Genomic DNA, 19,951 nt, shown 5'->3' with positions numbered 1-19,951 from the left:
CAGCCCCTTCCAATATCCACTTCAGTCTGATCTCATCGTGTTCCCTCCTTGCTTCCACAGGCGTAACTCCATGCTGATGTCAAACATCCTCGCCTTCCTGGCTGCTGTCCTCATGGGCTTTTCCAAGATGGCTTTGTCCTTTGAGATGCTCATTCTTGGCCGCTTCATCATTGGCCTATATTCTGGCCTCACCACAGGCTTTGTGCCCATGTATGTGGGCGAGGTGTCACCGACCGCGCTACGGGGTGCACTGGGGACCTTCCATCAGCTTGGCATTGTCTTGGGCATTCTCATTGCACAGGTAAGTGCTCTCCGGGGGGGTCTGTCTGCAGCACTGTTTCTGGACAGTCAATAGGGATTTGCTCCATGCTGTTGTTGCTGCTGTGGGTCTCAACTGACCCAGGTGCATTGCTCTGTGGCTCTGCACAGCCCCCCAGGAAGAGCGAGGGCTGGAGGTATGGAGCAGGGCTCAACAAGCATGAGGATAAAGTGTAGGGTTTGGATGCCCAGCACTGTGTTGTAATGTCGGGGATATGATTTAACTGGGAAGTATTGGTGATAGTTGGACTGGATGATCTTCTAGGTCTTTTCTGTGATTCTGTGATTTTCCAACCTTGATAATTCTGTGATTCTATAGGCTGCTTGGATGCAGCTTGGTGCTCTGCCCCTCTGATAGGCACACTGTGAGGCTTGAGTGTCTGTGGGTGCCCCATGAAGCAGGACTGGATGGGGCTTGTAGTAAGCTGGATTAAAGGAGAAGGGGAGACTCCACAGCACTCGTGTGGCTTAAAACCTCTTGTTCTCAGGTGTTTGGCCTGGACTTGATCATGGGAAATGACTCTCTCTGGCCGCTGCTCCTGGGGTTCATCTTCGTCCCTGCCCTGCTGCAGTGCATCATCCTCCCCTTTGCCCCTGAGAGCCCCCGCTTCCTCCTGATCAACCGCAATGAGGAGAACAAAGCCAAGAGTGGTGAGTGACTTGCATCCCTGAGTTCATCCTGCTGTGCATGGGGCCCTCAGCCACTCCTGACCTGGACTCTCTGTCTTCCTTCAGTCCTCAAGAAGCTCCGGGGTACGACAGATGTCAGCAGCGACCTGCAGGAGATGAAGGAGGAGAGCCGGCAAATGATGAGAGAGAAGAAGGTCACTATCATGGAGCTCTTCCGCTCTCCCATGTACCGCCAGCCCATCCTCATCGCAATCGTGTTGCAGCTGTCCCAGCAGCTCTCAGGGATCAATGCGGTGAGTATAGGGCTGGGGACACGCTGTGGGTCAGCTTGCTTCACCCAGCCACAAGAGCATGGGCTGTACTGGGTGCATGTGCATGGCTTGTGGGTTGGTGCCAGCCCCGAGCTGAGGTGCCAAGAGGAAAGGAGTAACATCTTTTCTGTTTGTAGGTTTTCTACTACTCCACGAGCATCTTTGAGAAGTCAGGTGTGGAGCAGCCCGTCTATGCCACCATTGGCTCTGGGGTGGTGAATACAGCTTTCACTGTTGTTTCGGTGAGTTGTAGCCTCCATCTCGCCTGAGAGCTTTGCGTTGGGCTGGTGGGCTTTGTGGAGGTGGGGTGCGGTGATGTTGTACTTGCTGCCTGAGAAAGTGCATGCAGGGAAGGAGGGAGAAGGGAGGTGGAGATTGTCTGTGCTGATAGATTTCTGCCCACCTGACAGCTCTTCGTGGTGGAGCGAGCTGGACGCAGGACCCTGCACCTCGTGGGCCTGGCAGGGATGGCAGGGTGTGCAGTGCTTATGACCATTGCTCTGACGCTGCTGGTGAGTGATGGGGACTGATGGGGGTGGGTGGGAGGAGGGCTTGCACACCCACTCCTCACAGTAGAGGCTTGTGGGGGGGTGGGGTTGGAGATGAAGAAAGACATCCTCCTCCCAGGGATCCGCGTGGTCCCCTCTGTGCAGGTCTCTCTTGGGATCCCAGAAACCGCAGTTCCAATCCAGAGAAACCCCATGGCTACTGCCAGCACCATGCTTGTCTGCAGTCTCACCTGTGCTGGCTGCAGACTTTGTCCATCTTTATGAGCAGCACTCAACTGACCTGTTTTCTCTTTCCTTTCCTTTGGACTAGGACCAAATGGCCTGGATGTCCTACCTCAGCATCGTTGCCATCTTCGGGTTTGTGGCCTTCTTTGAGATTGGTCCAGGCCCCATCCCTTGGTTTATCGTGGCAGAACTGTTCAGCCAAGGCCCTCGTCCTGCTGCCTTCGCTGTTGCTGGGCTGTCTAACTGGACCTCCAACTTCATTGTGGGCATGGGCTTCCAGTACATTGCGGTAATCATCTCCTATTCTCTGGGGCAGTGGGTCTGGGTGTGTGTGCAGGCAGCCTTACGTTACACCAGTTGGATTACGAGTATAGACAATATTCCTGAGCCCTAAAACCTGTATTAGGATTATGACTTGGGTTTGCTTTCAGTTTGGTATGCAGAATGCCCCTAGGGATGAGGCACAGGGAAGCCATGTCCTGGAGCAAGTTGACACTGTTCTTGTAGCAGTGGGTATGGGCAGGACAGTCACCAAATGACAATTCCCTTGGGTGGGGAGGGCACAGGCAGTGGTGCATTGCTTTGTGCCTGACACTGGTGGGTGGCTGCACTCTGGCAGCCCCAGCAGGGCCCCAGGTTTTGCTGGCTCCATCCACATGCTCACTGCTTCTTGGTGCTCTCCTTTTCAGCAACTCTGCGGCTCCTACGTCTTCATCATCTTCATGGTGCTGCTAGTCCTCTTCTTCATCTTCACCTACTTCAAGGTGCCGGAGACAAAGGGCCGGACCTTCGATGAGATCGCCTCCGGCTTCCGCCAGGGGGGTGCAAGCCAGAGTGACAAGACCCCAGACGAGTTCCACAGCTTGGGTGCTGACTCCCAGGTCTAACCAGCTGCGGCATGTCCCGTCTCCTCCGAGCCTCATAACTTCTCTCCTGAGTGTTTTTAATACTTGTACAGAAACGAGGAAGGAGGGAGCGGGGGGTCTGGCTCTTCTGCATATGCTCCTTCTCCAGACTCCCCCAGTGGCCGCCTGGTTCATCAGTGACTGACTGATGTATTTTTTGCTAGGAACGATTTTAGCTGGTTTCACGTCCAGGATTTCAAAGCCGATAGATTCAGCAACAGTGACTAATGTTTTAAAACCAACCAAGCAGCATCCTCCAGCCTCTGCGAGCAGGAGGGTGGCTCCCTTTTTAATGAAGAGATAGGTTATTCCATGCGAAGAATCACGTAGCGGAAGTTTTTAAAGCTGGAAACTTTTGTTGTTGTTTTTTTTTTTTTTTAACATTCTAATCATAGAGAAATCTTGTAATTTGATTAAGTCTAAACCAAGATTTTTGTTTTTTAAAGTTATTTTTTAAAGCAGTCTAAGATTTCAACCCCCCCCATTGGGTTTGTGGATGGGGATTCCTTGCCTTCTGGGAGCGCCTTGGGGCAGTGCTGAGGATGTGAGGTGTGGGCACAGTCCTCCTCTGTGGGGGCTGGAGCAGAGTGCTCCCCCTGGAGCAGGTGGTGGAGGTCAGTAGTACTGGAGCAGGAGGCAGAGTGCGCTCCCCCCCTGTTGCAGGCTCCTGGAACAGCTTCTCACCTTTCTGAGCAGAGGGCTGCATGTGCTTCCTCGCCTGGATTTCATCTGTTCTCGTGCTGGCTGTGCGCTTGGGCAGGCTGAGATGGGAGGGGAGGGGATCTCTTGATGTATTCTTGGCAATATTTGCCTTATTGGTCAGCTGTGGCTCGAGGTGCTGGTGGAGAGGAGCGAGGGTTCAGCAGCAGCACGGAGCTGTGGCCTCAGCCTTCCCCAGCACAACGCTGGTCCCTGCAGTGCCAGGAGCAGGCGACGGTCCCACGCTGCAGCACCTTCCCATCGCCACCACATGGATCCCAGAGTCACCGAAATTCACCACATGGATACATACATTTCCTGCTCTGTGTATAGACTGGAAGATATTTATATTATATATATTTTTGTTCAATGGTGTTAATAGTAGATGTTAAGTTATAGTGCTTCTGATTGACAAGGAACTGTACTGTAAATATTCTCGGAGTATATTCACAGTGTATAATGTATACAAAAAGGTACAGATGCAAAGGTTTAGTCTCTTTAGCAACTCTAAGGAAAGCTTGTACATGGTTAGGTGACTTTTGTATAGTTAATTACCTGCACTGTAGTTGTATCTATTGCACTGAATTTTAGTCCTTAGTATATTAAAAGTGAGAAATACTGTCCTTTTTAAAGCAAAACGTAGAAAACCAACACAAAGAGCAGCCCTTCTCCCCTGAGTGCAGCTGTTGTAGGACCTACTGGCACATTCCCAAAGCCATGTGCAGTTATTTAATAGTGTTGGTATTTTCTTTCTTTTTTTTTTTTTTTTTTTTAATTTATTTGTCTGTTTTGAAAGTGAGTACATTGAAAAATAAAGGTAGGAAAAAAACCATGACAAAACTCAACACATATCTGTGCAGCATCCCAGAAACTGCACACACTTCTTTTTTTCTTCCCTAATGTGCAAAAACATAAGTGCCAAGAGAATGGAGAAAGGTGTGTGGTGTGCTAACAATAAACAGGAATGTATGCAGCGACCCAACCTGTTGTGCTGTGTGCCTTTCTTTTTGGGAGGAGTGCAGCAGGTCAGAGCTTCAGCAAGGCCAGCCCTGGGTGCATTCAGGTGCTGTTCGTGGGAGTGTTTGTGTCCTATCCCTGTTTTAGAGTAGCTCCCCAGTGTGTGCTCCTCTTTGCCAAAGCTTTCCCTCATAGGGGTGCAAGGCTCCTTGTTACAAAACGTCCACGCTGTGCTCCTGGCTGTGTTGTTGCCATCTCCTGGCTGCTTCCTGGGGAAATTTCTCCTTTACTTAACCCAGTGCCAAGGGCTGCAAGTCTGAACACTGCCGGGCAAAGAAGTGCTGAGCTTGTTCACTTTGGTTTTCTGCTATTTGTCAAAATAGCTCTTTGCCCTGAAGTGTATACAATGGAGACAGCTGTTCCAAAGGGTCATAGAGAAAAGCTGTAAAAATCTTCCAACTCTTCCCCAAAATATTCTGTGTGGTGGGATGCTGGGTTGCTCTGATCACCTTTACTGGCACTTCCATTCCCTTCTCACTGCTGTGCAGGCCCTGCTACCACAGATGCCCAGCCTGCAGACCTATGAAAAATTCATTTCTCTACTGCTTTAAGCAGCCAACAGTGATAGTGTGCCATGTGGCAGCGCTGTGGAAGGGATGCCGGCCCTGACGTGTCACGTAGAGCTAGCCTGGCCATGGCATGTCTTGGGGGATTACTGCCACAGCTCCAAATCCCCAGCCACAGTGACCCAAATCCTCCACGTCCTGAGGCACTGTGCCAGCAGGCACTGTGCATCCTGGCTGCCAGCATCCTCTGTTCCCACATGTGTTACTACAGTCTCAGGAAGCTGCCCTGCTCTGCCACGGGGCCCCTTGTGTGCACTGATCACAGCTATTCCACCCTGTGCAATTAAAAATCAGCTGGATTGGAGTGAGCAACTTTTCCTTTAGCAGCAGCATCAATCCCTTCTAATTGCTCAGGTCCCAGCTCGACGAAGCATTTAAAAGCGTACTTGACTCCAACCCAATTCAGCAAGGCAATTAAATGCATTCATAAATCCTCCTGAAGTAAATGAGACTTAATCGTAGGCTTAAAGCTCAGCTGAATCCAGACCTTAGCAACAGGGCAAGTTTCCCTTAACCTCTTTCCCAGCGGTGCAAGGCTGTCACATGCTCCAGTGTCTGAACCAAGTTCACTCCACAGCTGCCCCCAGCCCTGTACCCATCTTGCTCTCAGGGACTCCCCTAGCCCTTCTCTAGTGCCCCTTGGCCTTCACCCCCAGGGCTACATGTACCCTGTGCCCTGCCTTCCTTCCTTCTCTGCTCCCAGGGGCATTTGAAACCTGTGAGGGCTGCACGTTGGCAGTCAGTTTGATGGAGGCCTGCAAAAACTGAGAGCGTGCATTTGGAAATGGAGGGGCACTACAGAGAGGTGCAGCATCTGAACAAGCCCAACCAGGTTCTGGGGAGCAGATGTCAACCATCCAAGTTAGGAATGTAGCGGGCACATTCCCCAGGCCTCTCCCACAGCCTTCCACCCTATCTTACTCATCAAAGGTAAAAGAAAATTGAGGAAAACAGTAGCAAACACATTTCAGCTGGTCTTAAAATCTTGTCAGACAATGCGAGATAAGAGGCTGTTACCCTTATTTACATTAGCAAGTTGGCAACAATTTATGCACCTTGTACCGGTAGTGCTTTTATTTCCCACCCTCATGCTGTTAACTCTGTAACAGTCTGCAGAGGTTGACAAGCATGTAACAATTAACTAAGACAACAAGCTTAGTTTTCAAACACTTCCAGATGGAAAAGGACCCTCACGGAGAGGCGACAACAGCTGTACGTCCTGTACAGCTCACAATGCATTTGCCATGTTTTCAGACACCTAGTTAGATAACCTAGCCAAGCACCTGGCTCTGGTAGAAGGAGCTCCTTATTTTGTGCAGGAAGGCTGGGAGTCGATCAGCTTTAACAAATAGCTGATGGCTTCTAGAGACTCTTGTTCAGGCAGTTGTTTCAGCAGGTTAAAGGCTTTCATCCCCATTTCATGTGCCTGGAGTGAAACAGAAAAGACAATGTAATTGTGAAGAATTTGGCTTTTCTCAAAGGGTACTTAAAATACCTGTAGAGACTCATTGAAATGGCTGCGCTGGATCTGATCCAGGCTCCAATTGCTCAGCCACCTGTTTCAAAGGGTGACCTGTACAAGCTGCTTTAGAGGAGAGAGTAAAGCTGCCCACAGATATCATATTTAGGATCCAATGGTGCAGACAGAAGAGATTACCAACCCCAGCTCCTCCTGCTGGAGAGCATTACCTGCCATCTGACACACCAGTTCATCTGAACATTCTGAAAGCTATTTCAGGAAAAAACAGCTGCGCCGACTCAGTTTGAGCTAAATCCCTCATTTCCCTCTGTAGCCCTTCCTTCAAATAGACAGTCTCACAATTATAAAACTTTGCTTTTTTTTTTTCTTCTTCTATTTTGAATTTCTTTCTTTATGCCTTCCAAACACTTACTTGTACTGTAGCTTTCTCTAACACAACAGAGACTGTTAATAATCTGTACCTCCATCCTCTGAATCACAGGCAGAAGAAACCTGAGATTCTGACTGCTCAGCCCAAAGATGCCTGATTTCTGGACAGTTAAAGCTCAGCATTTCCTCAAAATTAATTACCTTAAATGCTGAAAATTGCACGCTGAAGTTTGCAGTTGCATCTGAAATTTTTAGCCACAAGTGCTCAAATACAGCAGCACAAATGCAAAACTGAATTACAGGGTCCCATCATGGTAATGACAGGGAGTCTTGCTCATGGAGGGATACATGCAAGGCCTATGTCTTTCTCACTGTGTAACATCCAACCTGGTATCTAAATGTGGCTTGTGACAGGCACCTACATTGCCAGGATGAAGGACAAACCTAGAAAACGTGAGTAACTACAAGATCTGCTGTGGATGCTGAGGCAGAGCTTGAAACAGACCCAGTGGGTTTTTTTAGCCCTGACAGAATGCAGAGCATGAGCTGGCTTTGTGCAGAGATACTGAAGCAGCTTTGCCCTGAGTTATCCACTGCTCCAAGGCAGTTGTGCTTTCAGGAGAGGAACACAGCTGGCTTGCATTCACGCCTTTGTGGAATGGGGCCAACACCTTCCTGCACCCTTTCAACAGGTGAAACTTACCTTTGATAAATCCATGATTAGGTAATAAAGCATTGCAAGAGCATGTAAGACTCTGGCAGTTTCCCCAGGTTGTTGCTTTGGTGCCTTTTCTCTGATATCCAGTACTGCATTCAGGACCTGAATTGCTTCTGCTTGCTGGGCTTCAGCTGCAATGAGGATGAAATAATCTTGTTGGATGTATGTATACAAGATAATATATTCAAAACTGCCTAATTATCTCTTCTAGGCATCAAAGCACCTCTACAACAAGCATCAGTGTGGCATACCAGCTCCATGCAAATTCCATACCCATTAACAGATATCTTTTCATCCAGTCTGTAATTGTGTTGATTAGCCTTCAGTAAGGATGTGAAGTCATAACAGCTGCATGAAAAGAGCAACGTTCATACTCCTGTCACATCCAAAGATGGATTCATGTAGACCTGCCTTGTGTGATTCCTATTGCAGCAACTATTATTTGAGAGAAAGCCAGGTAAAGGGATTTGCAGAAGCATTTTTTCTTTGGCAACATTCTTACGGGTGCAGATGGTAGAAGAAAGACAAAGAATGGAATCTAGACTGACTTCATGGAGTGCTGAAGTCATACCATGCACACTAGCATATTTCCCAATGCTTCATGCACCTTCCCCTAGCTTACTCTCCAGATTAATACATCCAGTTATCAACACATGCTATTCCATTGTGTCCCACTGCTTCACATGATAGTGCTGGAATTACCTAAGTGAGATGAAATTTCACCCATTTAAATGAAAGGAAAGGAGCTACTGAGAAACAAGAATGCTGAAGTGGAACTGAATCCTGAAAGGCACCACCATGTATTGTTGAAGTCGGTGTCAAGGATACTGTGAAAAGGGGAGGGTGAACCAAAAGGGCAAGGCTGCATTTCCTCTTGAACACTCTCATTTCTAAAGTGGCCTCATTTGTTTCATCCAGCTCTATCTACTGGGCACAAAAATCACAAATACCCACAATTCTGATTACATTTGGTCTACAGAAACACAGTGCAAAATCCAGTGCAGTAAATATGAATGCTGAGATGGATGGATGTTTAAAATTCCTGTCTTTCAAACACTCCTGCATAATAGAGGTGCTTACTCATGGTGTCTTCACTGACTTCCTCGTCCTCGGTGAACGGAGACATTTCTGCTCTCAGCTTGCGAATTCGCTCTTGTGTTTGAACTGACTTCGCAAGAAAGGTGTGCCAGATGTCGGTGACCTACCAGGAAGTGAACGAGTTATTTCACCCATGTGAACACGTGGTATTTAGCAACTGGTTGTTCTATAAACAATGCATTCTGCAGTGTCTGTCCCTGCTGCAACAACCTCAGCGCCTACTGCTTAGTGGGCAGGCAGCTGCCAAGCTGGTTGTTTCAAATGGAGATCTGATGGCTCTTCTCCCAGTGGGAGCCTGAGTTGGAAGCTCATTGCTCTATCTGAATGTTAGTTTTCATCAAATTTGAACAAAACAAAGTCAATTGATAACACAAATTAGATGGAACTTCGTGAGCAGAGTGGAGGCAAAGCCTCATTAAAAAGTCAAGCTAAACAAATGGAAGTTCAATTTTTCCCCAGTTATTATGGTCATTAGACAACTGTCACTTCCTTTGCTTGACAAGCTTTTAGCAGTGTGACTTTTCACTGATATTCTGATTCAATTTTACACGGCTTGTTTGCATCCCACAGCTGCTCAGCCACTCTTCTGTAGTTATGGAAACTCCCTGGCCACCTTCTCTGCCTGTGGGAGTATCTTTAGCCTTTGGTGTGGAGCTTTGGGTAGTAAAGCTATTTTTTAACGAGGTTTACCTATGAAAATTACAACTTCAATGCCTTTTCCAGAATTTATTTATTCTGGTTTTAAGTCGGGAAAATGTTTGGATATGAAAATGTTGATGCTAAAACACTGATACGGTTGGTTGCCATCATATTAAAGGCAGTCAGAAACAGGGAAACATTGGAAAGCACACAGAAAAAAAGGAAAAAGACAAGAAAGTTAACTGAGAAATAGAGACAGGATGAGCTTTGGATTTACCAACCTCAGCATACAATGAGTCTGCTATGTCCATTTTGTTCTGGCGAAAAAACACATTAGCCATGAGGAAATACCCTCCAGAGACCTCAACAGATTTTAGGCCAAATGTAGAACTAGCAAAGTAAATCTGAAAACAATATTAACAGAAAAGAAAAAGCACGAGTTTAACAATCATGTCAATCCTGATACATCTTTCATTATTATGGATTAATAATACTGCAAAATTCTGTCTTTTTCTGGGTAACTATAGCATTAGTTACACTTGATTCTAACTGTATAATGAGGTACTGAGGCAAAGCAGTATTTTGTGTTTTATACACAGGAATGCAACACGCCCAAATGCCCTGCTAGCTCGGGCAGAAGATTCCTTCTCATGGTGTGCTGCCCTGTTGAAGCATGGGGCAGATTCCTCACACCTCTTCCTCTTAGTGTGCATCCTGCAGGTCTCTTTGTCTTCAGATGAACAACTTGCTGCTGCTTTTCAGAGCTCCAGACATGCCCATGGAGGCTGTTTCCTCCCCAAAGCCCCAGCCAAAGAGAGGGGAAGGTAGTGGGAAGGCAATGGCACATTCCAGCTATTCTGAGCCAGCATGTGACTCTCAGCAGATCTCAGACACACAGCCAAAATCCAGGCAGGTCCTGCGCTGCTCTGATGCAGCCCAGAGACTCAATAGTAGTAAAAAACCTGCTGTGCTACTCCTTTTCAGGCACCAGACCAAGGCAGCCTAAAAAACCAACAGAAGTGGCATAGCAGGGAATCTCTCCCAGTAGGTTTACAACAGGTTTACAAACTAAATGAAGACAGAGTTGTATATGTTATGATAGAAAGCCTCTAACTCTCCTTCACTGTATGTCATCTGTACGCCCACAGAAAGCTGTTGTAAAAAGAGACTATCAAATTCAACAGTAGTGGGTATACATCAGTCTGCACTGGGTAAATTTAGTCAACGTGGGACATAAATAGGAAGTCATGGAGTTCATCTGCCTTTGGGCTGTTAAATAACAGGCAAAGCATCCCCAGGAACACTGCTGGCAATAAGCACTTCACATTTCTCAAACCATTCTCATGGCTAAAAAGACTGAACTGTCAACAAAGGTACCAAAACAGGTATTTACATAGTGAAGTGAGGTGTTCATTAAAGAATAGATGATGGAGAATTGCCATTGAACAGAATAGGAAAATGACCAAGATATACAATGACTTATCTGCTAAAGAAAAGACACCTATAGCAGTTTGTGGTAGAAATGTCTGTTGATATCCGGAGCTTAAAAAAGCTGACAGAAAAAAAATCTAAGCAGATGCAGGAAGGACGAGTTACATATCACTTAAGAATAACCATACCCGGAAAAACACAACTTTGGCTAACACGTGGATACACGGTACCTAAGACTCATGTAGTTCAGCTGTTCTTAATGTGTACTGTCCTGGTTCCTTAAATCAGTGCTATCAGTTGGGATGTTCATGTTCCTCAGAACAGCTAGAGAAGGAAGGAAAACTGAAAGGCTGCTGTATTGTTATTGGCTTACGTCTTTTGCCAGGTGATATAAAGCCTGATCGAAGTTTCCATCAGTGACATAGAGAAGCCCAAAACCGCGATGCAATCTATGCTGAAAGGCACCGCTGCAGTCTGGAGTTCTGAGGACAATCCATTGAGCTTGGGAGAGATAGTTAGACGCCTGTTGAAGGTTGCCAGCACCTGCAATGTCATACAGAAATCAGCAGGATACAGAGCACTTTCTGCTTAGAAATGTAGAGGATATTGCCTGCTATCCCTTTGACATGAAGACACAGTATGTGGATTCCCCACTTCTGAGTCTCCTTAAGTCAAACAAGGGTTCAGAAAGTAACTTACAGGCAGCTACAAGAGAAACCAGAAACTGCAGAAAATTCAATGCCTCTGGAACACATGTCCAAACCAGTTAAGGTCCAGGCAGAAGCTAACAACTGCTGTAATACCACACCCAAAATACTGACAGGATAATTTCCCTTCTCTTGCCTCCCCATTTTACAACAATATTTGACAATGCTCAATTTTGCCAGCAGATTATTGTGCCTACTCCTGTAACAGCAATGGTTTACAATCATTTCTCAGTCATTTATGTGTGCAGCTGAACCATACGGTCAATGAGAAAAAGCTCTGCTCCAGGCATAACTCACTTCTGTGAATGAACAGAGGTGCTCCTCTGATGGGATGACCTCAAAAGTGGTTAGAGATGAAGAACATGTTCCATTTTTCACTGATTTCTCACCATCGATGAGATATCTTTTCCCCTGGCCAACACAGAAAACAAGAGGTGACACCTCAAATCTCCCTGGATGCCCTTCAGGCTGGGCATAGACATGGCACAGTGACTGTAGGGCTGGCCCTTCCCGGGAATGCTGATAGGAAACCAGAAACCTGACCCAGGGGAGCTCTTGCCCTTGCCAAAGTTACTGTGTAGACCAGTGCTTACCAATGCAGGCCTCAGCCAAGAGGAGATAGGCAGGTACCAGTTGCACAGAACTTGAGCCATATACTTGGGTGCTGAAATGCAATGCATGCAAAGCTGCAGGTAATGCTGTTTTATGCTTCCCATTGAAAATAAACTTCTGGGCCATGCTGGATGCAAGATCGATGATGTATTTCTGTCAGGAAAAGAATAGTGGGGCAGGGTGAGCAAAGGATAAGGAGAAATAATATGCATGGTCTCCTTTTACATTCCAGTTTGTGCTGTTAACAATCACTGCTGTAATTTTATTTGTGTCTGTAATTAATAGATGGAAATTAAAGCTGTCATATTAGAGCCTGGATTTCATTCCTACTTCTGGTAAGAACAGCTCTGGGCATCCTCTTAGGTCATGTGGTGTCTTATGAGACAAAGAATCCTTCAGGCCCATGAAAAAGGACTAACAAGGTTGTAGCAATAAAAGCTGTGATGCACAGAAAACGATCATCACAAGACCATAGAAAAGATCAGACAAAAGGGTTACAGCAGGATTTTGCTGACGATAACAGTGACTCATAGCAGGCAGCAGAGCGTACGGTTTGCCAGCCTGGTGCCAGCATGGCACATCTCCAGCTGCAGGAGACACTGTCTGGAAGCAAGGAGAGAGCTTGTTACATCGTGTTGCAGCACACTGCCCCATAGCACTGAGTAAGGACAGGTTTGGGGTGGGACAGAAGCATACCCGCGTGATTCCTGGGGCTTAGCAGCTTCCTCTCACCCTCTGCTGGCCACTTCTGAGCTCTGAAGGGCTGATGGTTTGGATGCAGAGTCTGGAAAGTTGGTCAAAATCAGAAAACTCCAATGTACTGCATTATATTCCCACATCTTGGATGAGGCTCTGGGCAAACTGATCTAGCTGGCAAACAGTCCATGACAGGAGGTCAGAAGGGGATGAGCTTTAAGGTCCCTTCCAACCCAAACCATTCCATGATTCTATCATTTCCATAACCCAAGCTTGATCAAGCAGCTTTGTAGGATTTCTGTTTGCTGTCAGAAACCATAATGTTTCTCATAAGTACAGCTGCTTTCTGTCCTTCGCTGCTCCTAGCAGTCCACACCACATTTGGTCTTGTCACCCTTTGCAGTACCTGACCATCAGGTCCAAATGTTTCTCTATCTGAATGCCTGCTCATTGCCAAGAGCTCTACAACAACTGCAGATGGTGTGCCCTTACAACATGCTATGGGTTGCCAATGAAAAAGAGCCAGGATGCTTACCTATCTATTTCTCTTAGCTTTCATCATGATTGTTGCCAACTCCCAGCACTTCTCTGTTGGCACTTCACACAAGCAGTGCAGATGGAAGGCTGCCTGCAAACAAATCTCATTGCTGCTATGCCTAGCAGGGCTGCATGGCAAGTAGCAAAGTGCTCTTCTTTGGCTAGAAGGCACAGGCAGGCCTGTGCAGTGAGTGCCTGCAGAAAATAATGTTGTAGCTCTTTGCAGGCTGTGATTTGTTGCCCGATGTTTCCCAGTTGCAGCAGATCAGAGGGCGGGAAAAGCAAATTTCAGTGCTTTTAGAGGCCAGGTTATAGTTTGAGCATTTTACTGAACTCAGAGTGCTAGAAAGGCAGATAAAAGTGAAGGAACGGTTCAGGGACAAGGAACCACAAGGACAGTGTGTGAGTGCAGACTGGAGATCCCGGCTGAGATAAAGGGACATGCTTTCCAGATAAATGAGCCTCTGAGAATGCATCCCACAGTAACCTGCAGCAGCGAGGACATCTAGGAGCATGGAAGCACAACCATCATCCCCCTCTCCTGCACCTGTGCTATCAGCATATACAGGGGCAGAAAGGGCTGGAGACAACAGAACCCCTGCAGCATAGAATATTAAAGACAGCTCAGTTGCAAGCCTTGGAGGCATCATTAGCTTTGGCCCTGCACTGTTTTGCTCGTAGTGCTCTTTTCACATGTGCAGTAATTACAGAGATTTCTCTGAAGATGCTCCCATGTATTTTTCCCTTGGTTGGGGTTTGAGGAGGCAGAGGAGCACAGCTCTGCTGCAGGTGGGAGCAGGGGGTTGGGTACACACTGGGGGTTCTGCATCACATCTGCTTCCACACTTGCAGGCACCTGTCATGATTGCATGCTTGAAGAAAAACACAGTTTAAAGAGGAAGAAGGGCTTCCAGTCAGTTTGAATGTGGGCCCTTGAAGTTAAAGCCTGCAGTAGAAGGGCTGGTTTTGGTGGATGGCTGCAGCTGGCCGAGGTGCAGATTTTTTCCCATCCCCAGAGGCTGTGGTAAGCTGACATCATGCTTGGTGCAGGCAGGTGAGGCTATTCTACAAACAGAAACTTGGATTTTTTTCAGTTTGGAGGTATTGTCTGTAGGCACCCCCACGGCTATGTTGACAATAGCAGATTTCTATCAACAAAGTTTTGGAGCACATCTGAGGTATGAAACTCATAACCTCCTGGCTCCCAGCTTAATGCACCTTCCAGCTTAATGCACCTTGCCTTAGGCCAAAAGGCATTCCAATGTGCACAAGCTTTCCTGTGTTTTGATAGAGGCTTCAGTTCCATGCTTGAATTTGTGAACTTAAAGCAACAGAAAAGTTCAGAAAATAATAAGTCCATGTGCAAGGGCTTAGCTCTGTGAAGAGAATTTGTAGCTTTTCCCTGAGTGCCAATGAGCTTTCAAGCATCTTTGTTTGTTCCCTGAATAGGAAAAGAAAGATGGGGCATTGAATAATCTCACCCCCTCCATACTGCTCTTCTGATGCTTGTCAGACAGTCTAGGCCAGTTGTACATAAAAGAACTGTGGACTAGGAGCTACAGGCTTGCTGTGTAAGAAAACAAGTAACAAACATGATGTTTCTGCTTTTTCACCCTTTTCTTATGGGAGAAAGACAACATGCCCCTTCATATGACACTCTGAGAATCTGCTTTGTTGAAGCAGTTTGAAGAATTTACTAAGGTCAAAGAACAAATGCAACGAGAGTTGTTAAAAAATCCTGTAAAAAACTTAGAAAAGCAATGGAGCCTGCTCTCTGTATCTTCCCTTACAAGGTCAATCCAAGCCTTGGCTCAAGCTGCAGTTCTGTAGTCACTGTGTGCTAACCTAGGTGTGCACTCCAATCAGGAGGAGTGAGTGTCCCTTTGCCTACTTCTCTACCAGTTTTACACTCCTGGCATGCTCTGTAGAAGCTTATAAAACAGCTGATTAGCTTCCAGCTGAAGTACTGCTTTGGTTCTGCAGTCATGTGCTGTGTTGTAATGTATATAGCATAGTTTTAGTTGCTAACAAATCAATCATGTAGTAACACATGCTTCTGACGTTTGATTCGTAGGTAGTTTTATGGAAAAGCTGTAAATAAGCACAAGAACTGCCAGCACTCTGCATTATTCTTGACACTGTGTGATGGAAATACTTCTGACATACAATCCTATAACTTAAGGGCTTGTATATAACACGAGTGAAGCCCTTATTTCCTACATGTAGGATGTATTTCCCACTTCCAGATTCTTTCTACATGTTTAGATAATGAGTCACAGCCTTCACACCATCACGACCACCCTCTTGGCTTCTATGATATATATATATACATATATATCACATTTTTTCTGCACTTTTGTTAACAATCTTGTTTGTGCTTTTCCATCACGTGACATTTTCAAAACAAACTCGGTTGTCAGCACCTAATTACCACAAATCTTAATGGATTCTGTTGCCTAAAGCCTCTCACAAGCTTTCACTACGCACAACTTTTGTCCATGCAGGTTCCAGCTCTTTTAGGCTCTTTCCTTCTGCGTGCTCACAAGAAAGGTAATGACTTCAGCAAGGAGCCAAAGTGCTAACACCTGACCCAGAAACAACTTTAAAAACAATACATGATGTGAAGCACAGAAGATTAATGATCCTCTCAGTGGCATCGTTTGTTTGTTACCATTTCACTTTCAGTTGTTCTGTCGTCCTGCTATTTTGTGATTAGGAGTTTTGCAACGATAGAAGGATGATTTATTTTGATGGGAAAGATCGTTCTAAGTAACAGAGGTATTTGGGTGGGTTATTTTATTTTATCAACAGTGTGGAAAGGCAGATCCTGCATCCCATAAACAAACACACACAAAAAAACCCCACAACAGTTCAAAACTTCTCTGACTGGAAAGGAGCTGCACATCTGCACCTCCAAGGAGGCCAAAAAACAGAGATAAATAACCACACTTAGTGGGAAAGAGCATTTCAAGTTGTTGAGGTAAACAAGGGGAAGGGTTTTATTTCTTTGCTCTCTGCTTTGAGAAAGGGGAATCCCTCTCATCAGTGAAGGATGAGGACACTCTAATAAGATCCATCTGGGTTCCAATGGACTCACTCCTGATTGCCATTGCAAGGCAGGAGATGCAGGACTGCTGCTACCGAGCCAGCAAAGATAAGGAAGCTCAAGATCTGGAGGAAGGACTGCCAAAAGGCAAGAGACTTTTCGAATTGCAGACAGAACATTCCTGCTCCTTTTATTGGGAAGTTTTAGTTGCAGAGTCTTTAATACATATTTTTTTTTTGTAAACAAAGAACTGATTAACAAACGACATGCCCTCCCAACGCAGCACACACCAAAATATAGAAAGAGATCTCATCAAATTTCACCAGCAGCGCTTTGAAGTGGTATCTCTTCTTCTTGTACATACCTGCCTTTTCACCAGCTGTTCCACTCCATGTTTTCTTTCTTCTTCAGTAGTGAGAGAAGGGAGGGATGTGCGGACTGGAATCAGCAGTTGGCATATTTTCTCATGGATACTAACCCAGTCGGCTTTCTGATGATCTACATCGCTAACAAAATAAGGAAAGAATGATATATTTGTTTACTTGGAAACAACGCAAAGAAAGCTCAGCGCTTGTTGTTTCTTCTGGACTTTCACCACAAGAGTTACTCACAACAGCTGCCAGAACACTCCACAACATTCAAGGTGAAGAAGAAAAGACCTTTGAGGCCACCACTCCAACCCATTACCACGTCCTTAAGCGCCACATCTCCATGTGTTTTGAGCACTTGGAGGGATGGTGGCTCCACCACTTCCTCGGGCAGCCTCTCCTAAAGCTCCACAGCCTTTTTAATGAAGGAATGTTTCTCGCTATCCCACCTCAGTTCCCCTGGGAGCAACTCGAGGACATCTCCTCTTTTCCTATCACCATTTGGAGGCTCGGCCTGAAGCTCAGCCTGGTGTCGGAGGGAAACACGCTCAGTATGAAGTTATTAACACACTCTTTGAACCACAGGAGGCGCCTCAATCCTGTGCGTTAAGGCCTTTACTCACAAAGCACTGAGCTGCAGTGAAGGCCTCACTTCCAGCACCACAGCGATGCCAACCAAACCCCGAGCCCGGCTCGTGACACTGAGTTTGTCTTGAGGTGTGACCGTAACCGAGATCCCCGGGGGGTCGGACAGCCGCAGTCCCTCACCAATAGTATGTGACGCGGCAGTGCTCACACCGCAGCCGTGCGGCCGCCCCGCACAACTCGCAGCGCCCCGACAGCTCCAGCGTCTCGTAGAGCGGCGGCCGCGTCGCCGTGGAGACGGGGATGCGCTTCCGGCGGAAGTACGGGAAGGCAGCACCGGCAGCATGGCGGCAGCAGCGCTTCCGGCGGAAGTAGGCGGAGGTCGGTCGGGCGGGCATGGCGGCGGCGAAGGAGGAAGCGGCGGCGGCGGTGGAGGAGCGCGTACGGGTTTGGGCGGCGGCTCAGGTGGCGAGCGGGCGGCGGGTGGCGCTGGTGACGTCTGGCGGCACGCAGGTGCCGTTGGAGGCCAGAGCCGTGCGCTTCTTGGAGAACTTCAGCAGCGGGCGGCGCGGCGCGGTGTCGGCCGAGCGCTTAGTGAGCGCCGGGTATGGTGTGTGCTTCCTGCACCGCGCCCGTTCCGCCTTCCCCTGGGCCCGAGTGCTGCCGCCGCCCGGCCCCGCGCTGCTGGACGCGCTGTGCATCACCCCGGGGCCGCCCCCCGCTGTGGCCGCCTCCCCCGGCGCTCTGCCCGCTCTGCTGCCCGCACTCCGCGCCTACCGACAGGCCGCGGAAACCAACGCGCTGCTGTCCATCGAGTTCACCGAGCTGAACGAGTACCTGGCGCTGCTCCGAGCCACCGCCCGAGCCCTGGCACCGTTCGGTATGAGGGGGGGGGGAGACCTGGGAGGGAGCAGGGTCTCGTTCTGTGGGACCTGTGTGCTATGGGGCAACGGGGAACCCTGTGCTGAGGGGCTCAGTCCACCCCACTGACCACTTCTGAAGTGTGTGTGAGGGGCTGAAGCTCTCACGGCGTGAGGTGGCTCTGACAGAACAGTTTGCTACTACTATGGTTCCGTAGGGCCTGGCTGCTCCATGCAGTGATGGTTGTGTCTCTCACAGGCTCCGGTGTCATGTTTTATCTGGCGGCTGCCGTGTCTGATTTCTACATCCCTGCCTCGGAGATGCCTGAACACAAGATCCAGTCCTCAGAAGGAGCCCTGCAGGTGAGGTGCACCTGGGTAAGGCTCCTGCCTGTGCCCCACTGTCCTGTCACGGCTGTGGTGGCGAGGGGCTGCCACTGAGATCTGGGAGAGGCTGCAGAACATTCCTTAGTCAGGAACACGTGTACTCACAATTAAGGAAAAATAAGACCCTGCTTGATTCCCAGCGACAAACAAAGATGCTGAGAAGTTGCAGAGTAAAATGGCGAATGCTCCTTTTCCCCATACTTTGGCATATGTATCTTTCAAGTGCCTTAAAGAGGTGACAGAAGGGTTAGGATTTGATAAAACACTGGAAAAGGCTGCAGTTCACGTTCTTTTCTTCTCTTCCTTTGCTGATGTTGACATTAGCAAAGTGGACTTTAGTACTAAAATAAAGCTCATGCAGCTAATGCAGGCCTGCTTCATGGCTTAAGAACACCCTGCTTATTGTGAGCAGTAGATAGACATTTGAATTCAGTTTTGCAGGGTGTTCTACCCTGTTCAGTGAAATCTGACAAAACAGTGTCTTGAAAATCATTCCAGTGTAAAACCCACATGAAGTGAAGGTGCAATCTCCTTAGTCCATTTGTTTCAATGACGTTTTCTTTCCTGTTGTCTTTCCCCACTGTAGATCACCATGAGGATGGTGCCGAAAATGCTGTCTCCTCTCGTCAAAGAATGGGCTCCGGAGGCTTTTGTTATCTCCTTTAAACTGGAGACGGATCCCTTGATCTTGATTGAAAAATCCCGTCAGGCTTTGGAGAAATATCGGCACCAGGTGGTGGTAGCAAATATCCTGGAGTCCCGGAGAACCTCTGTTATCATTGTAACCAAAGACTCGCAGACTCCATTATCTCTTTCTGAGGAGGAAATAGCACAAGGCGTGGAAATAGAAGAGAAAATAGTGAGTTACCTTCAGGGCCAACACACCTTATTTATGGACAAGAAACTCTGATGAGCAGCTGAATGAAACAGATGGAACTGGATGAGAGCAGAACTGGAGCAACTCTCCATCCCAGGTGAATAGAGTCAGAATCAGTGCAACCCTATGGAGAAAGGGTCCAGAGCTCTGCCCTGATTGCTAATAGTTACTATAGATGTGCAAGCATTCCAAAGGATGGTGGTTATTCTTGTAAAGGTTGTGTTGTATGGAGGAGAAATGGGACGTATAAAGTGTTTTCTTCAACCTGCTTCTTCCAAGTTTCTTTGTGGATGGAAGGAGCGGAGTTCTGTGGTGCTCAGACGTGGGATGGAGTAGGATAGTTGACAGTCACTTGGCTCCT

General features: G+C 47.4%; 3 protein-coding genes across 3 annotated transcripts in view; 2 read left to right on the top strand and 1 right to left on the bottom strand.

Moving 5' to 3' along the window:
* Nucleotides 1–4,579, top strand: part of SLC2A1 (solute carrier family 2 member 1) — a 14,285-nt gene extending 9,706 nt beyond the window's left edge. The window contains exons 4-10 of the mRNA XM_015882631.1: nt 61–301; nt 807–969; nt 1,054–1,241; nt 1,397–1,501; nt 1,670–1,771; nt 2,079–2,282; nt 2,683–4,579. Of these exons, the coding sequence (XP_015738117.1) occupies nt 61–301; nt 807–969; nt 1,054–1,241; nt 1,397–1,501; nt 1,670–1,771; nt 2,079–2,282; nt 2,683–2,880 (1,201 nt within the window). The 3' untranslated portion in view covers nt 2,881–4,579. The remainder of the gene's footprint in view (nt 1–60; nt 302–806; nt 970–1,053; nt 1,242–1,396; nt 1,502–1,669; nt 1,772–2,078; nt 2,283–2,682) is intronic.
* ZMYND12 (zinc finger MYND-type containing 12) lies at nt 3,716–17,864 on the bottom strand. The gene is made up of 8 exons (XM_015882632.2): nt 17,650–17,864; nt 16,878–17,019; nt 12,216–12,387; nt 11,289–11,458; nt 9,766–9,888; nt 8,828–8,948; nt 7,733–7,878; nt 3,716–6,606 (listed from the first exon to the last, which is right to left on the bottom strand). The coding sequence occupies exons 1-8, from the start codon at nt 17,862–17,864 to the stop codon at nt 6,487–6,489; spliced, it is 1,209 nt and encodes a 402-aa protein (XP_015738118.1). The 3' UTR covers nt 3,716–6,486.
* PPCS (phosphopantothenoylcysteine synthetase) lies at nt 17,826–19,858 on the top strand. The gene is made up of 3 exons (XM_015882633.2): nt 17,826–18,346; nt 18,586–18,689; nt 19,300–19,858. Exons 1-3 carry the CDS (start codon nt 17,863–17,865, stop codon nt 19,621–19,623), a joined length of 912 nt encoding a protein of 303 aa, XP_015738119.1. The 5' UTR covers nt 17,826–17,862; the 3' UTR covers nt 19,624–19,858.
* The last annotated feature ends 93 nt before the right edge of the window (nt 19,859–19,951 follow it).

This window comes from Coturnix japonica, chromosome 21 (genome assembly GCF_001577835.2).
Source record: "Coturnix japonica isolate 7356 chromosome 21, Coturnix japonica 2.1, whole genome shotgun sequence".
NCBI classification, from domain to species: domain Eukaryota; kingdom Metazoa; phylum Chordata; class Aves; order Galliformes; family Phasianidae; genus Coturnix; species Coturnix japonica.
Note: the sequence above shows the minus strand (reverse complement) of the source record. Positions and strands in the feature narration are given on the sequence as shown.